General features: G+C 33.6%; 1 protein-coding gene across 1 annotated transcript in view; it reads right to left on the reverse strand.

Annotated features, from left to right (window-relative positions):
• LOC108908984 overlaps positions 1–26,918 on the reverse strand; it is a 114,498-nt gene that overhangs the window by 27,048 nt on the left and 60,532 nt on the right. The window contains exon 3 of the mRNA XM_018713188.1: positions 17,498–17,709. Coding sequence (XP_018568704.1) covers positions 17,498–17,709 — 212 coding nt within the window. The remainder of the gene's footprint in view (positions 1–17,497; positions 17,710–26,918) is intronic.

Raw genomic sequence — 26,918 nt, forward strand, 5'->3', positions numbered from 1 at the left:
CCGCCTCGTTGTCGTCAAATGCCGTATTTATTTGGGCTGAAAACGATATTTCTCAAGAAACGTAACGCCGGCGTAAGAGATCTACATCATTACATTAAAAAAAAGTAAATGAGCGTAACAAGTAATTAAATTTCCGTTCCAAAGAGCACCCATCATCTAAACAGCGGTAGGGTTTGCCGTTTCTACGTCGCTCGTACTCCAACATTCCCGTTGTTTTCTTTCAACACCAGCGGATGGATATAATTTTATTTTCAATTTCCAGGATATTAAAATAAATGCGGAGCGCAGTAGTCATGATAATGTTCCAAATGAGCTAATGCGCCTTTTTCATGTTTCAGAAATGGATTTTTGTGATAGCTGAGCAGAATGAAACGGCTGGAACCACAAAAGACAAATAAGGCTATTCTTTTTTGCCTCCATCAGTAGGAACGCAGTCCATTTTTTATTGTGCTCGGAACGCAATCATTATAGGTGGAAAAAATTGCCACGATATTAATTAACTACTTGCGCTTCATAAGAAACAATCGGTTAGATCATATGTCTATTATCTGTTATTAATAATAAAACGATAGCGGCTACAAATGAACTGAAAGCAATTCATTTAATTGTAATAAAATAATTTTATCTGCGCCCACTATAGTAAATAGACTATTAAATCCATTGTTTTTAAGTGGATTTTACACCGTAGAAGTAGAAGTTGATATGGACAACATCTTATTTGTTTCCCAATTATCTAAAAACCAGTAAATTTTACGAATACTTTACAAGAATACTTTATTGCCACAAATTGATTGTACATTTTAAAAACATAAAATTAGTTTAAAAAACGGTGGCGTACAATTTTTTTTAAAAAAGGCCCCCTACTCTTAATAGCTACGCCACTGGCATCTATTTTGGAATAAGTTATCCATGAAAAAATAGTTTATAGGGCATAAGTTGATTATTTTCATCGGTAGAATACGCCATTAAAGTTTGGCAAAACTTATCATCAACACCCTGTATAGTGTTAAATAGATCTAGGGCGCAAATGTATGCTTTACTTTCTAAATATCTATTAATTACATGAAATATCATTTTGTTGTTGAACATTAAATTTTCAGATTAAATAATCTTAAATATTAACTGACAAACACAATTAAATTTTCAAATATTTACCAATTATAAATAAGATAAGAAATATTCTGTGTTTGCGTTGGCATTTAGTACATGGCAGGCTGTAAACTTTCTCTAGAATGTATCAATTAAAAGCTAAGCACACCACCGAAAAGAGAATTAAAGTAGCTTTGAAACGAGATACTTATATACTTAACCATCAATTATTTTGGAATGGTGTAGAAAGTGTAGGAAACGCAATTATTATAAGTTGTGTCTGAAAAGTTATACCTTACCAATAAAATCAGAAAAAATATTTGGGACAATTACCTTTTGTTAAAAACTTGTATAATCGAAAAAGGGAAATATATTTATTTTATCCTCAATCACCTTATAATCGGACTTTTATCCACACATATGAACCGTCTAAAGTGATACTTTATCCACTAGTGGAATAAAATAACTTTATTTCATTAGTAGAATAAAGAATAAATAATAAACCTATTCAATCAAATTTAATTTATTTACTTATTAATATTAACACAGTACATTTATAGTAATAGACATTTAATTTTTTGTTTTATCACATTTAACTTCGTTTCCGTTAATAACAACCTTTGTAGCATTGTTGCCATCATTTTCGGGACGCATAACATCTGCCGAAGTTTGTGAAGAATTTGCACAAATTACGGATGTCTTTTCTTGTAAGGAACAGCTAGATTATCCTTGAATTTTCCTTGCGATGTCAAGTTTGTTAGATGTAGACTCCTCAATATAACTTTCTGCTTCATAGGAGCTTTTCCATTCAACATGCCGTTTGATGGTTGTAAGATCAGCACCTTTATTGCTACTTAAATTTTCAATGTTGTCTTTGGCTACGATTTATGAATATTAACACACAATGCTCATGTTAAAAATGCTAAAAACATAACTGCAGTTCCTGCGCACCTTTGTGGAAACATCGAGAAATTTTGCCGAGAAAAGATTGTTAATATTTATGCCGCACCTACAACTTTTCTTGTAAACAACCCATAATTTTTCTATAAGAAATCGGGGTGTTAATAAAAATTAACCTCGCCGACCTCGCTCAGCACCCGTACTACAAACCCCGAGAAAAATTACGCTCTTTATCGCAATTTCCAATTCATTTAGAATTGGATAAGATCGTTATTAAAGCGGAACCCTCTTAAATATTCTTTTTACGGCAGCGTAATAGTTCCAGGAGAGGGATATTCATTACCAAATTATATACCCGCAAACCTCAAATTCAGCGCTGGTAATTTACGGCCGTTTACTAAGTCATTGGACTCCGACCAAGACCGAGTATCTGATATTCATGGAGGCGAAAAATAAAAGTGTCTTGTCCGTGGAAGCGGATACACGCCATTGATTTATAGTATTAAAAATTATACCCTTCCGTCGTCTGAATTGCTCGACTATAATTCAACGCCCCTTTTTTTCGGGCGACAAATACAAAACCGAAGCAAATTAGCTTCTAATAATAACATACACAATGTTAAATAATGTCTTCATCTTTCTTGCTTGTTATCTTAACATCACTTTTTATAAATATCAACATATTTCTACATTTCTGTTATACCAAAGAATCTACAAACTGAATCCTATTTGGAACAGTCTTGTAGGCAAAAGCCATCGGAGAAAACGATCTGGAAATCTGTTTTTCCCCTCCGTATGGTTGGAGACAGAGTCACTATAATTATTATTAATCACGTTGCCGCACGAAGCGTGCTCTTTCGCATGGAGGCAGATGTGGTAAGCGCCAACAAATCAATTTTTTAACAGGATTTGGTTTATTACAATTTAAACATGATATATGACTGAAGGTATTATTACCACTATACCACTATCTGACGGAAAATACGTTTTAGGTTATTTAATTGTGTACCGAAAAATGAATAACAAACAGCTGAACCTTGCAGGTTTTAGGCAAGAAGACAACTTGATAACTGGAATGAAATAAAGAATGTAACTGTTAATGATCATAAGACTTTACTTTTTTTATAATTAAATTAAAATTCCGACTATTCCACTTCTGTGTTCGAAGTACAGCTTTCATAATAAAACACCCTGTACAAGCATGAGCGTAACTTAACTCTATTCAGGGGAGTGTTTCAGTTCGAGTGAATCAAACTTTAACCACAAAAGAACTCATTGTCAGTAAATAATCCAGAATTGCCTTATAAAGCAAGGGTCTAAGTCTCATTGATTCAAATTTGGTGTGGTGTTAACATTTACACATAATTTACTGTAAAATTTACAAATTTTTGTAGGTCAGTGGCGTAGGAATCTAAAAATGAATCCCAATTGATTATTAGGTCATTGGCGTAGAAGTTAGGGTAAAAAAATCCCACACTCCCAATTCCTACGCCACTGACCTACAAAAATTTGTAAATTTTGCAGTAAAATATGCAGATGTGCAAATGTTAACATCACACCAAATTTGAATCAATTTGCTATAAGCATACCAAAGATTTCGTAAATAATATCATTTTAACAACAGACCAATACGGTCCTGTACAGTGAAAACGGTCAGACTTGGACTCTCGCTTTGTAAGGCAAATCTGAATTATTTATTGAGTTCTATTTGTGCTTAAAATTTGCTACACTCAAACTGAACCACCCTGTATTTAAAATTTGTAAGTTTTTCTGAAGAAACAACAACCGTGTGGTTTGTTGGTACATAACTGTTCTTGCGAAACACTTTTTATACCATCTACCGACTTCTATTGGGTAAAATATTTGTTGGGGTTATGGATAGAACTAAAACACTTAATAATTAAAAGAAAAAGCTGCACAAACTATTAGACATTTTTATAAATGAGACTTTTTAATTCGACGAACCCGCTTCATCCTTAAGAAATAATTTCCAAGTTTGTAAACACCTCTCCAAATAATTGGAAATATGCACGAGAACAAAGGATTACAGTATTCCACATCCGTTAGAATAAACGGGGGACATTTAATCAATCCTAATGACAGAACTGGCATTAAACTGGGAGCCATATTAATTGATTATTCACAGGAAATTATAGTCATACTCCAGTTTATACATCAAAATCCTGCAATTAAAGTTATCGACCGAAATCCCCGTGTCTGACTGGATCAAAAGTGAATACTAATCAAAATGTATGAACACTAAAAAAAAGGATACCTACTAATCTATTTTTAACAAATTTATGTTATAACAGGAAACAGAATTATCGTTAATATCAATATTCTTTAAAACGAAATTTAAAATGTTTACAATGCATGAAAGTTAATATCATAAAAGCCTATATATTTAAAAAGTATACCATATGCAGATTATTAAATAACTAAATTATCGGCACTACTACAATGAAATTAATTAAACAAAGTGGTCACTGTTTGAAAAAAGTTTGAAATTATTAAATTTTTTATATCGCAATTATTAAATTGAGTTTCCCTGCTGAAATTGATTTGGCTTCTTTATTAGATTAAAAAAAAACAACTTCATAATTAGGCCAATACAAATTTTCCAGCCTTTTATATTCCCCCAGAAAAACTTTGTTTTAATCATCCTCTCATCAAAATTGTATTCGTTATAGTGAAAAAAATAATGGGTTATACATTGCGCAATGGTATCTTTATGCAATAAATCTGACATCCCACCCTTGAGCCCCGTTCGAGAGGGTTGCCAAAAATTAAAATTCATATTACAGTGTATGAATTTTCAACGGGACATTAATAGTCTGCAATAATGCGATAAAAACTAGGTCATACAGAGAATGTGCTGCTAAATGTGCATTTAATGTCGCTAGCCCAACTTAGCACATAATTCAGACAATTAAAATGTTGCTCCGCGCAAGTAATAAAAATAGTGAAAAAATATTTGCAACCGCAGAGCACAAGCCGCCGCTATGTACGATTTACATCCACAAGATTATCGATTGGAGATGTGTGTACACCATAGTAAATTTTGTAATGTTCTAATGAAATGAATTTTAGAGATTTTCTATGTTACAACATAACGGAATCGGACATGTTAAATATTTATCCAATATTGTGTTGCTTGTAATAAATATACTTTAACCTGTATTGGTGTTAGATATAAATGAAAATGTCTGGAAATATTTAAAAGAAAAATGCAAAAAAAAAAAACAGAAATACCTTATTCAAGTGCCGATAAATCTGAAAATGACGAAAAATAGTCGTAGGTTTATTGTCGTTATATCCAAAAATAGTCCATTCCTAGGGGTGCCACTTAATCAGAAATTTCTTTCAATGGTGAAAAATGTCTTTACTGTTTTATTAAACAGGATCTCCCACGGTGACGAAACTTACGAGACATTAGACATATTTCAGGGACTACTTCGATTTTACTTTTGAAAATTATCTTGTGACACTCTCCATGAATAAATAATAAATTTAGAATGTCAGCATTTCAATAAATATTAACGTTTTCCTTTCTTTAACAAGAAATAATACTCAAATAAACATTCACTGCATGTGTTAAAATGACAACAATAAACTGGTGATTAGGTGATTGTTTTGAAGTTCCACTAAAAATTTCACAGCCGAAAAACAGTAAATACCATTATACTATTCGAAAGAGAACAATATTGTTCATCAGGTTGCGCAAAAAAGTACAGGGTTTCCATTTGAAAAAAAAATAAGTTAAGATGGTTTAAACATCTTTTGAATTAGGCAGTACTTTTTAATTTTTTTTGACAAAAATTAAATAAATATATCAAAAACGGCTAACTTTAAGAATAGGAAACCTTTATGAAAGTTCCCCTAAAAATTGATGTAGAATCCAAAATTGCAGTAATATACAGGGTGTTCCATTTAAAATAACGATGACTTTCGATTGTTTCGGGCGACTTTCAAGGGCATTTTTAGCATAACCAACAGCCAGACGAAAATCCGAGATATACAAATTGGAGACTATGTCGTCTACTTTCAGATAACCCTAAATTGTTTATAATGCAATTGTGCAAAAACTATGCATCTGACGGAAACCATCTTGCGCACAATTAAACTACATATCATATCTAGATCCTTCTACAATAGTAAATTTATATAATTGTTTTGTAAGATCTCGCTTGGAATATGCTTCAATAGTTTGGTATCCTCAGTATGCAGTCTATAAAAATAACTTAGAAAACATTCAAAGAAAATTCTTAAATATATGCCCTTCAGAAATCAAGATATCCCAACATTGGATTTTCCCACAATATTCTTTTGTGTATATGTATAATGTTTATTATATTTTTTAAATGCATATGACTGTTTTACACTACTGTTATTTTATTTAATATGTAAAATAGTTTATGTTATTATTACTTTTAAATTTATTTATAGTTTTTTTAGTCTTCGAATTGTTTTACCAATTATTGTTACTGTCATTTTTTTATATTACATATTGGGTTCCCACCCGTTCAGTAATTGGATATTTTCTGTTGAATGGTGTATCAAATAAATAAATAAATAAATAAATAAATAAATAAATATCTGTCATTTTCCGCAATATTGATTTTCCAGCTTTAAAAATGACGGAGTTATGAAATTTGGAAAAAGGTCTATTTTAGAGGTTTTTCCAGATTTTCTCTGTAAAAAATGAACTGATCGGGTCGCACAAAAACCATTTAAGAGGTTTTTTAATTCTCTACAAAAGTCGTATTGACAGTAAGACGAATCCATCATTATTTTTCGAGATATAAAAAAAACAAAAAAATTTAATTTTTTGCAGTTTTTATTGTTTAAAAAAATTGTTCGCGACTTTGCCCTTAAACCGCCCTTTCTCAAGTCATTCAACTCTCAAGCATTTTTACGTAGACTACAGAGGAACGACATCTGATGATCGTTTCCATTGCTGCGACACAACAGTCGAAAAACGCATCTCGATTTATGCGGAATATGCTTTAATATAAACAGATTTATTAATAAATTATGCACCATCAAACAGAAACTAAAATCGCAAATGCTTTCACAGGAGAATTACTATAAATTTTCACTTTAATGACTATTAATGAGCGTTAAATACGAGCATATCCGTCCGTGTGGTTTTGCGGTAATATCTGTGGAAAGTTTTAGTACGTTTTATAGAAGCGTATATATACACATTTACGCCGAAAACGGCGGGTTACATGCACCAGCGGATTTTAAATCATCCCGCAATCCGTTGTTTGAAATATCGGCCGTTGTGCCAAATTTAATGGAGAAGGGAAACATTTGATGTGATTTTTTTGTGCAGGATCCTCATTAAAAATGCAGAACCGCTTGGTATTGGATCATTAACTTCTCCCGGCTTAGAGCTGGATGTTTATGTTGTCATATAAAATGTAAATGTTAAGCCATTACGCGTACCTATAAATTTCAAAGGAGAGTGATGCTCGCGGCACAAAAATTTAAGTAAATGTTTTTTCGCTGATGGGGTAGTTTCATATGGATCCTGTTCCTAATACAGACAGGCTTGAATTGTGTACATTAACGTATATACAGGGTGTTAGGAATTTGACTGCCTTAATATTAACAGACTATAGAATACATTAAAACTTTTTTTATTGACCGAATTGAAAAATAATAACATTAATTCACAGCAGAATTTAATTTTAAAAATTTTTTTACTGTTGTTAAATTTTAAAAAACTTTTTCAAGAAAAACCATATTAACTGAAATAAGATTTTAACAGTGTTTATTAGAAAATAATCGAAAAGTCAGTATAATTATTTTATTTCAACAATTGCCTCTGATTGATGTTGAAAAAAAAATCAATTATTATTTTTATTATTTATGTGTGTTTTCTACTCAATACAATATTCCCTTGTTTAAAAACTACGTAGGTACTTGTTTTCTTTTTGTAGAATTAGGAGACAAGTGAAGTAAAATTTAGTTGGCCAATTGTCTACCTTAAAGAAATGTCTACTAGAAATATGAACCATTTTATTGACATATCGAGTAGAAAAAGTATAGTGTACAACTCACTCGTTTGAATTGCAACTTTTCAAGCTCGTGAGAAATTGCCACTTCTCTGCACTTGTTACACAATTATTATTCTGTGGTATCGAATGCTTGAATAAAGGCCATTTCATTTACATGATCATTGATCACAAGGCCAACATCGAATCAATACAATAAAAACTTCGTGTAAACTTTCGATGTTAATCGTCAAAGTTTGACCCGTTTAACAGAAATTTATTTGCCAAAAGATATTTCAATTTCGGAGTTTCAGCTTGTAATATAATGATAAAATTCTATTAAATACTTTTCTGACAATTTAGTAGAGTAGATGATAAAAGCAGATTATGCTTGAATTATCCGGAGCTGTATCTCAAAGGCAACAAAGCATTTATCCAATATTTCTTTCAATATTTGAAATAAATAAATGTAACGTATTTTCAATATCTAATATATTTTTTTTAAATTGTGAAATACACGACTAATATGAAAATACATTAAAATTTTTGCAAGAACATGTTTTTTTTCACATTTTTTTTATACAAAAAAAACTGTTAATTACATGTTTTGCAGAGTAATATTCATACTATAAATTTAAAAAAGAAAAATTTCAGTTGATTTTCATAAGAGAAAAGGATATCCCAAATATGATTTTTCGTTGATTAAATTATTATTTTAATCTTTACAGCACGATACCCGAAAATGTGGGGTATAATTCTTCTTGGCTTTGTTCCAGATGTTATCGCACAAGCTTCTTCTTCTTTATTGTTCCTCCCTAACCTGAAGTGTCTCTATCCCCATATATTATTGTCTTGGAACAAGAAACTAATTATCTTGGCACACCGTAGATCGTCTTAGAATTTTTAAATTAGAGCGTTAGATACAATAACTACAATGCCTCAATCGCGTGGGCAAATATACAGTCAGTCACTAAAATATTTGGCTAAATTTAATATTTAACATGTTTTGAAGGAATGTCGCTTTATTTGATGTAAAAATGTATCTTATTGCATGTCGTTTTGTCCCAGAGAAAAATAAATTAATAGAGAAACTATAAAATATAATTAAAATGTCAATAAAATCTACGACTTGTTTCTGAACTGTTATAAAAAAGTTTATGATCTTTTATATGACATTTTATTAATGTTCAAAGCCAATGAAAACCATAATATCCCCGATTGTGTGGGGTAGGGACGGAGTATTATTACCCCAGTCACTTTGTAATTTCATCTCGATCCTGCTACGTACGTCCAGCAGATTAAAGTTCCGCCTTTGGGAACCCCCGGTAAAGACAGATGTCTTAATCCCATCAGTATCTGCGGTTGCCGAGGATATATGGCGCCGGGATTCCTTACAAGGTGAAAATCTGTAGGTATAATGCGGGGGAATAATGGCGCGTGTAAGATATAAATGACGCAGAAAGCCGATGATTTAGTAACATCAAGGTGCGAGGTAAATAAGAGAGAGCGTCAGACATGTAGAGAATAATTACGAAATTTGAGGAACTTATGCTTTCCTATGAAATTGATATAGTTGTGGAACGTGGGGGGAACGGCGTGCGAGTAATTTCTCAGGCCAGGTAATTCAACCCCGAATATGAAATGGAGAGTAAGCTGAACAGGAAGAGCCGGATGGTTTTGCGAAATGTCGTTATTCCATTATTTGGTTACAAAAACAAAAAGTTTTTAACTATTTTTACTGATCGCCTATCTCACATTTTAGTAATACCACTATCTGCCTCTAATCTGAAGCTTCGCATCGATCAATTTATTCGATACGTATCTAGCGGCACCCTAATGCCTGCCCTGTCGCCTGGAGTGCTGGTAAACAATCTAGGTTGTTTGCTGAGACGTTGGCTGTGCATTTCATTGTCGTTTGATGTTTTTCTTGGTCAAGTGTATAGCACGTGTTTTTATAGCAGTCAGTAGCATTGACTTGAACATAGAGCAACACACGGCTTGACCACAAATTTAGCCTATTTCTGCTACTACAACGCGTATTGTCGCTTATTACCATAATACAGATTACTACCGTTTATTTGACTTATTTTTGCTGAATATAAAAACAGTTAAACATTTGGAAATCCCGAAAATCGTTTTACCTCCCTTATATACAGGTTCCGAAAGTTCCCATGGTACATCGGTCGTTACGTGAGAGCGATAAAGTAAGTCATAGAAATCCGTGCGATAGACAAAGATGGTTACATTGAAGACGTTTCATAATCTGAATAGTCGCTTCCACTTCTAACCCGAAACGGGCGGTGATTATTCAGATTATGAAACGTCTTCAATGTAACCATCCTTGTCTATCGCACGGATTTCTTTACTTTACTTTGTTGCTCTCATGTAAAGGCAGATGGACCATGTGGATTTTCCAGCCCTGTATAACAGAAACTGCGCTACTATAGTCTGTTTAGAAATGAAAGAGAGTAATAAAAGCTTATTATGTATGCAAATCGTAAATAAATGTAGTACTGGTGCTTATATTCAATATTTTTATATTATGTATTATCGGTATAGGATGAGGTGTACTTTTAAAAAAACTTTGTGCGATCGGACTGTACTAAATTGTAGCAGGTAGCTAAAATTTAATCCCCGACAATCCGTCTTTGTCTATGCCGCTTCAATTTCTCGGTCCATTTCTCTTATAAGTAAACAATATAAAAACAGCATTTCAAAACATGAGGCTACTTTAAGCATCATAACCGGGTTAAGAGGGTTTTTAGTAATTCAAATAAAATTATTCAATATTATTATCAAAATATTTATTTAAATTTAATGAATAGACTTTTATTCCACACAAAAATATATGTATTTTGAAAATTCAAATTATGGTGAGTAAATGTAGTGTTGTATAAATGTACAATAAAGAAAATAAAAAAGTAGGTATATTAAAATTCATCCTCTGAATATTCTGATGAATTATCTTCGTCTCCTAGATTGATAACGATAGGTTCCACAGTAACGTCAATTAAATTATCGAGTTCCCACATTTTCTCCTCTTCTTTTTGTACATGATGTATACATCTTTGCCAGTTATCTGCAGTTACTCGTTCCAAGGAATTTTTTAACAAAATTTTCACGTCACTTAATTTAAACGTCGTATTATTTCGCGCTACATCTCCTTTTACCTGCGCCCAGACTAATTCGATTGGGTTAAGTTCACAGTGATAAGGTGGTAACCGTAGTACCGTTATTTGGCGATTTGTTGCCATTTCATCGATAACATATTTTTTCTGATCTTTATTAAGATTGACAAGTGTCAAAAGTTCCTTTTTCACCATATTTGTTTCAAAAGAAATGTTTTTTCCGGATAACCATTGAATTATATCGGCTTTCCTCCAAGCAGTCGTAGGCGTCCGCTCGGTCTGCCGTGAATGGTAACTGGCATTATCCATGACAATTACAGACCCCGGAGGAATAAGATCCAACATCTGTGTAAAATACTCTTCGAAAACATCTGCGTTCATGTCTTCGTGATAGTCACCTGTATTTTTAGATTCAAATAAAAGTAAACCGCCATCTACAAAACCACTGGCACTACCTATATGTGTCACTATTAATCTTCGCCCTTTACCTGAAGGTGCCTTGAACCCTGTTGAAAGTCCATCCAAAAATGCTTGTCGAAAACTTTTTACATTTTTATCTTGCCATACTTTTGTTACAGTATATCCCTCGTTGACCCAAGTTTCGTCTAGATAATAAATATTCCTCCCTTCGTCACGGAATTTTCTAATTGATCTTAAGTAGGATCTTCGCCAACAAATAATTTCATCTTTATCGATAAGAACTGACTTCCTGTTCTGCTTTTCCCAGCAAAAATTCAACTCTCGTAAGACGGCCCATAATTTGCTTCTACTGATTTTTGGCAAATCGTTGTCCTCTGAAAGTTCACTTAAAATTTTGTTTAGCGTTGGTATTTCTTTTTTAAAATAAAATGAGTGTACTTTTCTGCGAATGACATTTTTGAAGAAATCATCTATAACGACTTTTGACCTCCCTGTAGATGATTTTGGGGGATTTACAGTATCTTGTTCATTTTTTGTTTCCTTTAAAAGTCTGTAGATAGTCGATTTTCCAATCCCTGTCATTTTTGTTAGCATTAGTGTTACCCGATAATTACCTGAAACGAAATATTACCACGCCCATGGCCGGTTCTTATCTCGGGGTTTTATTAGTCTCTTTCATTTCCAAACAGACTATGACTACAATCATAAAGGGATAATAATTTACATTTTAGAATTATTTAATTAGGAAAAGTTTAAATTGAATCAAATATAATTAGTAATCCACTATGTTTTCAATTTATCTAAATATGTTATTAATATATTCCATTAAAATTGTTGTAATATTGTTAAATATAATGTAACACGTATATTTACATATAAATAATTTTTAACTTACATTGAAATCATTAATATCTCATTTGTTTGAGTGTATTATTGTTAAATTTACCTAATAACTACTACTACTATAGAAATTAGTCCCCAGTCGACATGAAATTAATAGCATATGGCTAATTAAATATGAAACAGCGAATAAATAGGTTATTACAATGGATACATTTGCGAAAATTTCAGGAAATGTTCAATCAAAAATTGGGGAAAAAATATGTTTAAATGGCTATTGTTTATCCAAATAAAATACATATTTTTACACTTCGTGTATATAACTGATAGAACGTGATAGAACTATTATTATTGATAGACGTGATATAACAATTTGTTTTAATTCTTTTAATTTTAATCTCTAAAGTAAAATACCTATACAGGGTGTCCCGGAACTTGAAACAAAAAAGTCGAGTACAAATAGATGAGGTCAAAATAATATCAGTTCTTCATATAAATTTTTTTCATACGGACCTTCGTTAACAAGTTACGGGCCTTCAAAGGTGAAAATTAAAAAGTTATTTTTATTTACAGTTTCTAAACTATTAACTTCAGCATGATGCAAATTTGGTGATCGATAACATATGCGTACAGCTTGTTTTTGATGTTGTAAGTGAACGGACTTTTTAATTTTCACCTTTGAGGGACCGTAACTTGTTAACGAAGGCCCGTATGAAAAATTTTTTTTCGAAGAACTGATATTATTTTGACCCCATCTATTTGCACTCGACCGGGACACCCTGTATATTTCAGTGTACAACTGTTTCCTTAATTGATAAATAATATCAGCTTTTGTATTTTTTCCCCAACAACTTCTGATTCTTCGCTTGGTGAATGATGCAAACGTCTGAATGCGGTAAATATGAATCAGGTCGTGGAGATACAAAGGGAACAACTTCCAGTAACGCTTCTGGCGATACAATAAATCTCCGTCAGCAGAAAACGACAAATCCGTCTAATAGGAGGGAATATTTATAACAATCAGCCGACTAAAGAATTAAGTAAATAAATGAGGGACAAATTTAAGGCGAATTTTTCTGCGCGCACAAAAAATCTAATAGTACAAGCGGCTCTTTCTCTTTTTCGAGAGCGAGGAAGCAAATGCTACCGAATTCGAGGGCCGAAATCCGCAGAGCGATCGGATAAAAACCGCAAAACGACGACAAATAAAAACCGTACCCAGTTATATTACACAGAGAAAATATTTTCTTTGAAATTACAAACTTCGCTTTTTGCGCTTACCGCAAATATTAGAAATATCTCGTAAAGAGGGAGTATTTATTTATGTTCCTTTTCAAATAAGCCATCTCTCTCGCGAAAGTAATAAATTCTGTGGGGTATCGCGATGTAGGAAAAAGTAAAGGTAAACGGCTGGAAATAATACAGGCTTACAAAATAAGTGCAAACATTTATACAGCGGACGAAATTGTTAAATTTACTGGTACAAAGCCTTTTTTACTACCTCGGAATCGATAACTTTCATAGACAGCCCACCGACAATTGTAAACGGTTTTCCTTGAGTAGTTTCTTTCACTGTAATAAATCTTGTTCCTTTTCATACGGACGTTTCAGTAGTTTTCTGAAACGACAATTATCCGAATAAGCTAAGAGGCTTTATACCCTGTCGTTTTATGAAACGTATCTTCCATGCCACCCCGTACTTCCGAGACTTTTATATCTGTTCCTATTTTCGATAGTTGTTGTTCCTCACATTTTTCCAACGGGCGTAATCATTCCGCATTTATTTATTTATTAAACAATCGTTAAAAATCAATCTCAATTAAAAACTGTCTACAAAAGCTGCACACAATAGATTTTACAATGCTATTTTTCTCGTTCTTTCGCGTGATCGAACAGATTGAGCCCGTCCAATAAGCAAATCCGATAAAACAAGGCACGGTTCTGTCGCGTATGATGGATATCATTTTTTCAGGACATTATGACATTTTTTTCTGCCCTCAAAGTAGCGACAGATAAATGTGACTTTCTGAATCCATCAGGACGGTTAACTACGCTCATGAAAAGTGATAGGAATAAGGATTTACTCCGTTTGTTAAAAATAAAATGTGAGGGTGCAAGCGATTTCTTCCCACTCAAATAATGTGATATAAAAATTAAGTTAATAAGTAGCACAATTAGTTTTTTCGTTTATCATGATTGATTGGAATTTATAAAAATAATATTAAAATGGGGAAATTTTGTACCTCTTTTTTAGCACAACACGACGCAAAAGTGCCAAAATATTTTTTTAAATTAAAAGATTACTAGAAACATTAAAAATTACCCCATTACTGAAAATTATTTTTGTCAAAATGTTACTTTTTAGGTATCACGTAGAAGTTTAAAAAATTAATGGAATCAAGTACTGTCCCAAAAGGATCAGTTCAGGAATATTTACATACACAATTTGTTTTACTTTTAATATTTTTATGTCTATTATTAGGTAGGTACATTTTTTATGAATTTTAATTAATTATTAAAAATCTCATCTTTGGAAGAAATCGGTTTGGCGCTATCGTAAAATCATTTAAACCTTTCTTTGTATCAATAAAATGATGCAAATCAAGATTTAGATATACAGCGTGACGATAAAGTTTGGAACAAAATTCATAACTTTGATACTGAGTGATTTTTAAAAAAACGCCGAGACTGATCGATTTTGTTGTCGGGAGGGACATCTTGATTTAGTTGTATATAGGACGGCCAATAAAGTTGTTTTTTCTTATGGAAAACCTTTCGTTTCCAAGTACAATTTCTTTTATGAAAAATGGCATTAAATAATTTTTTTAAATAAATGTTATTTTCTCGCAATATCTCGCTTGTTATTTGAGATATACCCATCAAACCTTACATCACTGTATTCGTAAGAGAAAGCTTTATCAGAATAAAAAAAATGTACAGGGTGTTCCATAAGAAAAGACAAATTTGGTCGCCCAGTTTTTCTGGGTCACCCTGTATATAACTGAATCATCTTAAAAGATGCCCTTCCCAAGAGCAAAATCGACCTGTCTCGGCGTTTTTTTTTAAAATCATTCAGTATAAAAGTTATGAATTTTGTTCCAAACTTTATCATCACGCTTTATATGTTAATGTGAATTGGTTTCCTATAAATACTCGTCTCTATATAATAGGCCCATTCAGTAAAATTTTTTTATTGCATATTTCAAAAATTTACCCTTTAATTAGCTAGTATGCCAAAAATTAATTTTTTGTTTCAACGAGAAATGTGTGAAATAAATTAATGAAAACAGAGCGCGGAAAAACGTTGAGCTGACGTCATAATACCGGTACGGGCGACGGGCAGAACACTCCGCTCGCTCTCATCCCATTCTGTGTTAATACATACGGTGTGTGGTTCGCTTGGCAGTTTCGTTAATCATTGTTTTTATGTCTAAATGGGTCGAAACCGAGGATTGTACAAATATTGAATAGTTCCAGGCTGCAAAAGTACCTCAGGATCGACTCCGAATAAAATATTTATTTCATTACCGAAAAATGAAAAGTTTGTGTGATGTTATCCACGGTTTCCCCAGCCACGGTATGCAACTCAATACCACCTTCGTTTTTCTTTGGTTGCACGTCTAGGGGGTTGTAAAATATTATTATTTGAACATTTAGAGCACAATTTTCAACTTTATGCCGGAAAAAAAATTCTACCCTATCTAAATGTTCGTGTTCACAAAAAATTCGAAATACGTCGGCGAGAGGGACCTATAAGCAACTCAGAACCACCCTCGTTTTTCTTTGGTTGCCCGTCTAAGAGGTTATAAATATTATTATTTAAACATTTAGAGCAGAATTTTCAAATTTATGTCGAAAAAATAAATTCTACCCCATCTAAACGTTCCCGTCCACAAAAATTTCGAAATACGTTGCGAGAGGCACCTATAAGTAATTTATTTAAATAATAATATAGACGGGCAATCAAAGAAAAACGAGGGTGGTTCTGAGTTGCTCGCACATACACGTCGTCGCATACATCCACAAGTACCGAGTCTAGTACGTTGGGTACATTTGTACACAAAATGGAAGGCAAAATTACGTCATTGAGAAAAATCCGAAAATGTATTTAGATATTCCAAGACATTCTATGTTTATAATAAATATGTTGTGTGAAAAATGCATTTCAACAAGACTTGATGTATATCTCTTATACACTTTCTATTTATACACTTAAAAATATAGATATATAATATAGGTAAAAGTATAGCAAATATCTACACATCAGTTTAGACGAGGCAGCCGAAAACAGACTGTCGTCTCTTTCTTAGAAGCCGTATAAAATGAGATTTATCTCTCCGACTGCTGGCGAGTGGCCGGTATCGTGACGTCATTAGCTGTTCTCTCGCAGTGCTGACCTTTTTAAGGGTCTTACAAATTCAGAATTAAATATATCACTTATTATTAATCCTATTGACCTAATTTTTTTAAGATATATTTAGGTGGTTAAATACTATCAGAAAATGAAAGAAAAAGTTTAAAATTATATATCACTGAATGGGCCTATTGTGATCACGCTTGGGAAAATTTCAATTTCAATTCAATTTTTTTTCAATTATTTTTTTATTAGAGTTTGGTATTTCTCGCACCACTGATTTTTTTAATAGATAGCATTGCAAGTGCCGTTACTCTGTCCTTACAATCTAATTTAAATTTTTACAATATTTTAAAAAACTCACAGGAAATAATACGTAGGTAACAAAATTTTACACTACACGCAAACAAATTATGTTTAATAAGAAAAAAAGCAACGAGTAACTATTATTTGGTTATGGGCGGACTAAACAGAGCCCAAATTGCATAATAAATATGCATCTATCACTCCTGCGCGACGGTAACCATGACCACCACTGTAAACACTTTAAAGATTGAGGGGAGAGCTACGAGGAGCCCCGTATTGTCTCAGTACATACTTTACATAACTATTATCATAAATGAATCATTCTAGAACATTTTTATCCAAATAACTCCACAGCCTTTCGTCTTTTCGGGAATATTCTGTATAGCAGTTTGCGGGCAACGAACAACATAAATTAAAAAAAAAAACATTTTTCTTCGGTAACAACGCTAGAAACTTACCGGCAACGGTGACGTTATGAGTGCCCGCCGCCAAACGGAACGCCGGGGCCTCGCTGGATATCTCGCACCTATAAACGCCGCCACTGTGCTGTCTGGTGAGCCTGTGGAGCCTCACTTTGCAGTAGTCCTGGCTGCAGTTGGTCCCCTGGGAGGCTAAATGCACTCCAGCCACCGGAAACGACAATGTGTGCGGCTTTTGGTGCGGCATGTATCTGAGGACAAAGAAAGGGAGATTACGCTGTTATGATGTCATGCGGTACCGACAGTGGCACTGCAAATTTTGACGGATAAGTGGATACAGTAATGCGGACGTCGATAATATCCGTATGTATAGGGAACATTCGGAGAATTGGATTCATTTCGTAAGCAGCGATGCGAAAAGGTCAGCAGTCCCTTTAACCTTTACCACTGGACGGAAACGCACCTTGGTTCGTCTTTTTAATCAACAATACACAGGGTGATTCAGAACATATCCAAAAAAAAAAATCTGGATGTACAGAGGACTCTTACAAATACAATTTTGTAAAGAAAAAATCAAAAAGGGTAGTTTGAAAATGATTTAAAAATACACTTCTGCGCGGCACTGGAAATTGGTCCACTGTTGAAAGAATTTCGCAAAAAAAGGAATAAATAGTATAGCACATATTTTATCAGCAAATTCAATTATTTATTATTATTAATTAATTAAATTAATTTGTGGTTTTAAATAATAAAATAATTTGCCATACCTGATGTAAGAACTGTTCAAAATGTTGTCCACCGACGTGTAAACACATTTTACTCAGTTTCACCAAACTAACAAAAATGCTGTCTTGTTTCACCATAACACACCATAATAGAAATGTTTTCGTGCTTCACCATAAATTATAACGATATCCATCAACTCACGCAAACCATTTTTGACATTAACTACTAAAAAACTATTGTAAACACTATGGCAACGACGACTGTCAAATCGGATTTCAGTATACGGAGTCGCTCAGGCCACATGGCTCTCCACGCGTATTACGAATGGCGCTAGAGACTACAGTTGCCAACCTATGTAATAGTTGAAAGTATTACAATTTCAATAATTTTTTTCTCGGAACCTATAAAGATTTTACAAAAATGTTTTTTACGACAGTAACTCCATTTTTCATGCCGCATCTATTCCCAAATTTTTTTTGAATAAGCTGTGAATCACCCTGTATTACTTGTACAGTAATTTACACCTATTTTTGCATCTCTCTGAACTGGTATAAAAATTTCGAGGTAGAAGATACACATAAAATAGGAAAAAATATCCTATGAGCACGGTTTTCGCAAATGCATAATAACGAAGCTAGGGGCATTAAACTTATAAAATAGTTTTCTTTTTAAATAGTACACTTAAAATAGGAAAAACTTGTATTTTGCCCCTAATGCAGCTGGCGATATAAAAAAAATGAATCGTCTAATCGAAAATGGTATTTGTACAGGTTGAGGGTTGTTTTTTGAACTTATCAGTCAAATAATCGATCCAAGCAATTTATCAAATTATTTCAAGTTTAGGATGACACATAAAACGAATTATTCCCAACACTTCTATTTAATACACATTTGAATTATATGAATGTGAATTCGCAGACTATCCCATACTGTCAATTTATATTAGAGTGATCCAATTTATATGTTAAAAACCTATAAGATCGCGTATTTATTTTTAAGTATAAAGATTATTATTAGGCTTAGTGCACGTGCAGAGTCTAACAGAGCCGGCGCAGGGGTCGGTGACCTTCACAGCTGACTCGCGTTTTGAACTGTTCAGTTATTTACTGAACCTTGTTGTCCCGTTGATACCTTTCTTTTTTACGTCTGCTGTAAATTGTATTCGCCATGTGTATTTAAATAACTATTTATAAATAGTAACATAATTTATATTAACTATTACTTGGGGGAAAAGTGAAGTAAAATGCCAAAACAGAAAAGAAATAGGCGGGAATTATTTCAAATGTGGTTTGACAGTGATCCTGAAAGTTACAGGGACATACGTATTAAAGGAAATGACCTGTTTTGTACTGTGTGTGAACGCATTATAAATTCTTGTGACAAAGCTAAAGTGACAAGACATTTGAAGAGCCATGCCTCGTCTAGCGCTGAAGAATATGTTTTTTACTGATAATTTCTAAATTTTGCAGTGGAAATCGTTTAAATTTGGGTCATTTATTTCTCCACAGTGACAGCGCATGTTATTTTTCAGTAACAGTCACCAACTATGTTTTTTCAGTAGATAATGGCTTCATAGATAGATTAGCATGATTTTAAAAAATCTTCAATAGCTTGAAAGCCGCTCACTAAATGACAAATATGCAATAGGGCCATAAGGTTCCTAAAAATAAAGCAAAAACTAGTAGAAAAACCAGTGGCGTAGATTTGTTGGTAAAAAATCAATAGGTACTCCCCATATCTACGCCCCTGATGGGTCTGAAATGCAATTGATTATACCAAATTATAACCAACCTATCATAAATATATTGACCCAAATTTAAACGATTTCCCAATGAAAAATTTAGAAATTTTTAATAAAAAACATATTTCTTTCTTTTGACATCCTCTATTTCGAAAAGGGAGCATTTTTGGATATAGAATCTGCTCTAGAATTCTCTGAACTACATTTTGCGACACCCTGTATATAACATAGCATAAAATGCTTCGGTTTGTTAAAATTTAAAAAATATAATTTTAATTAGCAGGAAGCTGCTCAAATGATTGCATTGGTACGAATATGTTACGATTTCTGGTGTTTCAATACAGAGGCGAAATTTTTTGAGTGGATTTGGCAATTTTTTTCCTTAAAAAATATTCCAATTTTTTTTTATAAAGCACTTAATTTTACGAGATAATTCGTAAAACGTCATATACTCAAATAAAATGTGCCTTTTTATTAATTTTGAAATTCATATCTCAAAAAGCGAGATGAGATCAGGTACATACATCATTTTCGAGCCTCTCATGGAGAATGGAAAACGTTGAATTCGTGAATTTAAATATGCGTATGACTCATAACAACTTCAACACCAACGTATGTTTTGTTTTGGACATTCCTTTCCACTTTTGAAGCAGCTTGTTTCGAAGGAAATTTAGTATTTGTAACACGATTATTAACGAAATTTCATTGTTTGAACGAAACATGGGCAGATACCCCTCATTACCAAACAGAAGCGAAACGTAATGGAAATATAAATTTCAGAAACAAAATAACGAAGTTGCCTTGTACGCATTTAATAATTATGAATTTCAATTGTGGCAATAAATTTAAGGAATATTAAATAATATTAAAATATCCACCTTTTAATATCTGAGCCTTTGATGTTTCATTAAGTGCCAGCACGAAATTAGAAATAAAACTGCAAACCGGGTTTTGTTGCCGTCTCAAGAAGCTTTTCGAAAGAAGGAAAGCGAGGCGAGAGGAAAAAGCTGGAAGTTTTCTATACAAGTACTGTTTTTTTAGGTTGGATCTGAGTTAAATGAATACCACTTTCACAAAACAGAAATAATCAAATTAGAAATCACAGTTACAGTTTAGGTTCAGGCAGTACTGGAATCAAATTCTTCATAAGGTTTATGAAACAAATATTTAGGTTTCCTTTATTTTTTACTTAATATGTTAATGGCTTGTGTATGTGACTGGCAGGCGAGTATGACTCTGTTCTTTCACTTCACGATTACGTAAGTTATAAATTATTATTAACTTTACGCTTCTATATCTCAGTATCTACACAGTAGAATGCTGTTGTATTTGGCTAAAAAGTAAGGGACTACGTGACGTAGTTTTTATGTGTGCAAGATTTTGTCGATTGCTTAGAAATTTCCCTGGGCAATAAATAATTGTTTAAAGATTAAAATGAAAAATTAAAAAAAAAATCAAAATGGTTATAAAAGTGTAAAAATGGGTATTTTTAGTATTGATCATTGTTTATTATGACAAGTATCTGTAAAAAATTGTGTGCCCTTTCTAACCCTTAATTTAAACTCACGGTACGCGATCAACTTTTTGAAATTTTCTTAATTAACAATCCTGTCAATCGAAAACCACGCCAGCGATCGTTGTAACATTTTTAGGGTAGAATTGACATATGTTTTACTATTTGTCGCTGTTGCTGTAAATTTATAGAAAATCGTCAAATAAACAAAAAATAAACAATGACTTTTTTATTTAGGGCTTACTTTCAATGTTACAGGGAATAATATGTCGAAAGACGAGTAATTTTTCGTCGTTCTTTTTATATGTTTGTTGTCCCCTGAATTTAGCAATGGTTTTTTGGAATAGGCAAACTGGGATTCTTATTCTACTAAATATTTGGGATTTTTCTGTACTCGTACAACAAAATAGAGGAATAGGAACAGTTGCAATGATGCTTTCTTTGGTACTAGCGCATTCACCATTTTACAGAAAGCATCGAGGAACTGTTCGATTTGTGAGTTAACTATTTTTAAAATCATCATACATTTTTAAATGTAAAAGACCTTTAGTTTTAAAAATAAATTTACCGAGAACGCTCTGCCTCGTGCCCCAAAATAATTATCAGTAAATTGAATACATTATTCGAAATAATTTTACCTAAAAATTATTTAAATTTAATTGGAAACATAAGTTATAACAAAAAATAGACTTTCGACTCTCAACTTTAAAAGCTAATAACTTCACAGGATGAGTCCGAATAAAAAATATATATTAACTTGTGATGGTACTTTTGCATGTTCTACCTAAATCTGAAAGACTGACCACCATTTCCAGGACACCCTGTGTTAAAATTATAGTTTATAGACAATAGGCAATTGCTGATACAATATTAAGTCAATAAAAGCCAAAGCCTATTTTTATTTACTGCTTTATTGCCTGGACTATAATATGAAATATCGCCGCGAATATTCGTAACTTTGAAGAATAACGTCACGGATTTTATCCACAGTTTTAAATACATGCAAAACAATTGAGCATCACCCTGTATAAACAGTACTACATGATATATCATTTACCAATGCTGGTAAAATTTTTGGGAAAGAAATATATTTAAACTTTGATAAATGGGAATGTGATTGATTGAAAAATAATTATATTCTACAAGTACCTATTTTGATAATGCATGTCAAGATATCAACGTCACTGCATTCAGCTGAAACGCCCCGTAAGTGGTTGTAAAATATAACGCCCTGGAGACTTAAATTAGATACACATCCTGATATTTGATGAATCGCTGGGGCCAAAGGTTTCGCTATAAAAAAAAAAACAAGAAAAAAGGGGGATAGAAGCATAATGTATTGTTCTGCAGCTGTTCCTACCCATTCTTCATTTTCCGTCGATGTTGCCGTTAAAATGTAAATATGCGATGCTTTTCACATTATAGATACATTAACATGGACAGTAATAGGTTTATTATTAGCGATCAATCATCCCGGAAAAATGTCATTTCCTTACTGAACTCTGCCCTATTTCACCTCATGCACCGGGCATATTTCAGCAGTACGTCACATTAAAATTCATTTATATGCATGCCGGCGCTATTGATACTGGAATGTTATTACGTATGCTTCTCTAATTTACATTACTTAACGGTGAAATCGATATTTCGACAATTTTTTTTATACAAAATCACCGAATCTACAAAAGTAATGTTATATAAACCAATGTGCTTAACTATCTGTTGGATATTTCGATATACCAAGATAAGTGCTTTGCAAGGACAGTCTTGTTTCTACCAACATCGAAATGTCGATTTCTCCTATACTTAATAAATTTTAACTCTCTAAAATGATACGCCTATGGAATCATATTCCAATCGCATCCTCTGACTGTACATGTTTAGAACGAGTCATTGCCTATTATTTTCGACCTGCGGCATAATAAGTTAAATTTGCTTCCAGAACCATATTAATAACGTAAAATCCTTCGGACGCTTTCTTTAACTTCAGTAATTTCAACGACTGCGTCTTCCGTAATTCCTTTTAATTAAAAATATTTTTAAGCCCCTAGGAAGACTGAATGTAGAATTAGTTGCAGCAAAGTCAGCCTTGCTGTTCTCTAAATTGCATGAAAGCTCCCAAAACGGCAAAAGAAATAAAACATTGCATTGTTTTGATGCATTGCCTCAAAAAGCGCTCGCCAGTAGCTCCAAAATACAAATACGTTTCGTATTATTGTTTCCAACTACAAAGTTGTGAAATATGTGCCACCTGAGGGCATGTGTACAACTGTTGACATAGCTCCCCGTTTTTGTTCATAATTTATGTCCTATGGTTGGGTATTTTTGTTAGTGTACTCGTGTTTATTTTAAACTGATTTTGACCCGGAAATATGTAAGATATGCCAAAAAGGAAAACACATTTTCCATTGTTGGAATAAAAGGAGAGCCAACATTTATTTCAGTCACAACATTATATTCACAGAAGATGGAAATAATCAATAACTACAGAGAAATAGCATATCCGATTTAAAATTATAATTATTTTTATCCCTGGTTTTGTAAGGTCATCACTAGATGTCACACATTATGCGTCACTGATTGTTCAATGCAGAGAAATCGTGATTTCAACGATTGAAAAGATATGGATATGATTAATAAAATACTAGTACAATTTTTACTACAGGTGTATTGTGTAGCGACATCTACGCGTAAATAGTGGAACTCTGTTAGACAAAACGGGTTTCCAATTTCTACCCTTAAAATTACTTCCGAAATTTACAATAGAATTATAAAGTGTATTATATTTCCGAAAATGAGCCTCGAAAGTCATTACATGCTTAGTGGAATTTATTTGGCTTTGCTGGCGGTGCCATAGGCGAGGTTTAGGGATGTAGGTGCACATCAACGTTACTATAGGTAGACCGCGATGCCGAGGCCTCATTTATAATGGGGCTGCGTATGACGGAGGTTTCTAACACCCCTGTCAGTTGCAAATGAGATTTAAATTAACGAAAATAACGATCACACCAAATAAACGAAGTTTTTGCCTAATCCCGTCGTATGTGGAAGGCTTTAAGCGAAAAGGGAAAACTCTAGGAATACCCGAATTCGAAGATGCTTCATTGTCATCATTTCTTCTAGTATCTATTAAAAACGTGCTGCATAATTTCTAATTTGCAATTAGAATTACAATTTTTCAATAATTAAAACATTTTTCTTTTACAGAATCGTTCCAGTTCTCCCTTTTTCTTTGATGGCCGAAATACACTTTCAGAAGTTCAGTAAAATTCTATCCATAATTGCATACATGACCTTTACATTTAGATACTGATGAAATACTACCAGCTTTGAATTTACAAGTCACTGGGTATACAATTTTGTCAGTTCTAGCCGGGCGCTTCCACTTTCATTGTCTAAACAATTAAATCTGAAGTGGCCAATCAAAGAGGCTGGTCGATATATCCCTTGACATTCCTTGACTTTACGCACCATTTAATATCATTCGCCAATAAATTGCCGGGGCCCTAATTTCTTCCCCGGCCGAATGAAAGGAAATCTATTACTGTTATATAGAAATTAAGCCCTCATTAAGAAGTTTTTGTCTTCCCTCTATACATGTGGGTTATATATTATAACTTTCTCGACTTCCTGCCTTTGAAAATAAATGTTACTGCAAAAAATAAGAGTCTTCTATTCCGCCAGAATACGTTATGGTGTGCCACAAAAAAGCACGAAGCGCTAATAAAAGTAATGTAACAGCTTGTTTCGCTGAGTACTTTAAAACCAAAAATTTTCCCTTTGATGCTACTTTCCATGCTGGAAACCACTTTAGCTGACAATCAAACAAGGTATGTGCACAATAAAGAACGATTTTTTAAACTCGAATCTTAAATCACTTCATATCCAGTTCCACTACCCGAAGTCTGACGTTGCTGTTACCCAAGAAACCAAATTGGATAAATGCCAATTTCATTTTTCGAAGTGAATCAACCCCATCTGTCAAAATGTCAGATCCCGCAAAACGTCCCCTGACTTTTGCCCCATGGCACATACCTTACTTGGAGAAACATAGGATATTCGAACTGTTCCACGAGATCGCAAGGGAAATGGTGATACAGAAACCTGCAGATCATGTGACGTTCATGAAACAAATCCTACAGAACGCGGCAAAATCCAAAGACGTGGCAAGGGTCATATTCCTCCAGTCCCCCAAGATCAACTGCGTGGAAATAGCAAACGAAATGGCGGCCATCACGAAACAGGTCGTGATAACCGAGAGTACCTTAATGAACTGTCTCAACAACAACATATCCGCTTGTTCGCCCAAGTTAATAGCGAAATGTTTGGCTTTCTTGGTCAGATCTGAACGCACTTACCAAGTGGGATGGATAATGGTGGACTGCGTCAAAACTGAAGCTGCAGCCAATGAATTGCTGCAGCTTGGAGTGATTCCAACTCATGTATTCCATTTAATAGCCCCCTTCCACCCTGATTTGTCCCAATTAATTTACTGTCACGTGCTTCGAGAATGGCCGGAATACAGAAGGAACGTTATGGCAATTCGTCACGTCTTCAGAAAGGTGCTCAAGGAAATCTATTTGAATAAAAGGAGTATCACAGACGTTGTGAACGAATGCGTGGATATGTCGAAAGTAAGAAAGAACGTCAAGCCAATGAAACCAAGACTGATTATTATAGGTCCCAGGGGATCTGGACGCAAGACGCAAGCAAAACTCCTAGTGAAGAATTTAAAACTTGTCCACGTAGACTTTGAAAGGCTCATATGCAAGGTGTGGATGTCGGAAACCGAGCTTGGCCAAAAACTGCGCGCTTGCAGAAACGAGGCCTGTTTCCACTCCGAACTTCTTTCCCAAATCGTCAACAAAAGAATACTCGAAGAGGACTGCTTAAACAACGGCTGGGTGTTAACAGGTTTCCCGTACACTGACACAGATCTAAGATTCCTTGACGGTCTAGACACCCCACCCAATCGCATCGTATTTCTGGAATGTGACTTAACCGTGTGCAGAGAGAGACTGCGTCAGAGAAGGATAAACGTCTTTACAGGAAGCGTGACTAACCTAAAAGACCAACCACTAGCGGAACAAGAGAAAACGCTTAAGGTTCACCCAAAGGACGAGCAGGAGGTGATAGAATCCGAACAAAATTACTACTGTCAGAACTACGGTTCTATGAGGAAATACTGCGGTGAAACGGCGAATCTTGTCAACGCTGATCAAGACGAGAGGTGGGTATACGAGTGCATTACAGGGATTCTAATTGGAGCACCACCGCCTGTACCTCCTAGAAAAGGAATAGACAATATTACTCTACTAAGTTCATCGTCGGGTTCCTACGATTGCGACTGTATCTCGGTTCCATCCAAATTGTTGGATGGTTACATGGTTCAGATAAAAAAAGAGTGAAAACTAAGACACCAAATTTTTGTCACCATCGCCTTTGTTTATGTATTTTTAATTGATATATATATATATATA

Source organism: Anoplophora glabripennis, unplaced genomic scaffold, assembly GCF_000390285.2.
Source record: "Anoplophora glabripennis isolate ALB-LARVAE unplaced genomic scaffold, Agla_2.0 scaffold72, whole genome shotgun sequence".
Classification (NCBI taxonomy): Eukaryota; Metazoa; Arthropoda; class Insecta; order Coleoptera; family Cerambycidae; genus Anoplophora; species Anoplophora glabripennis.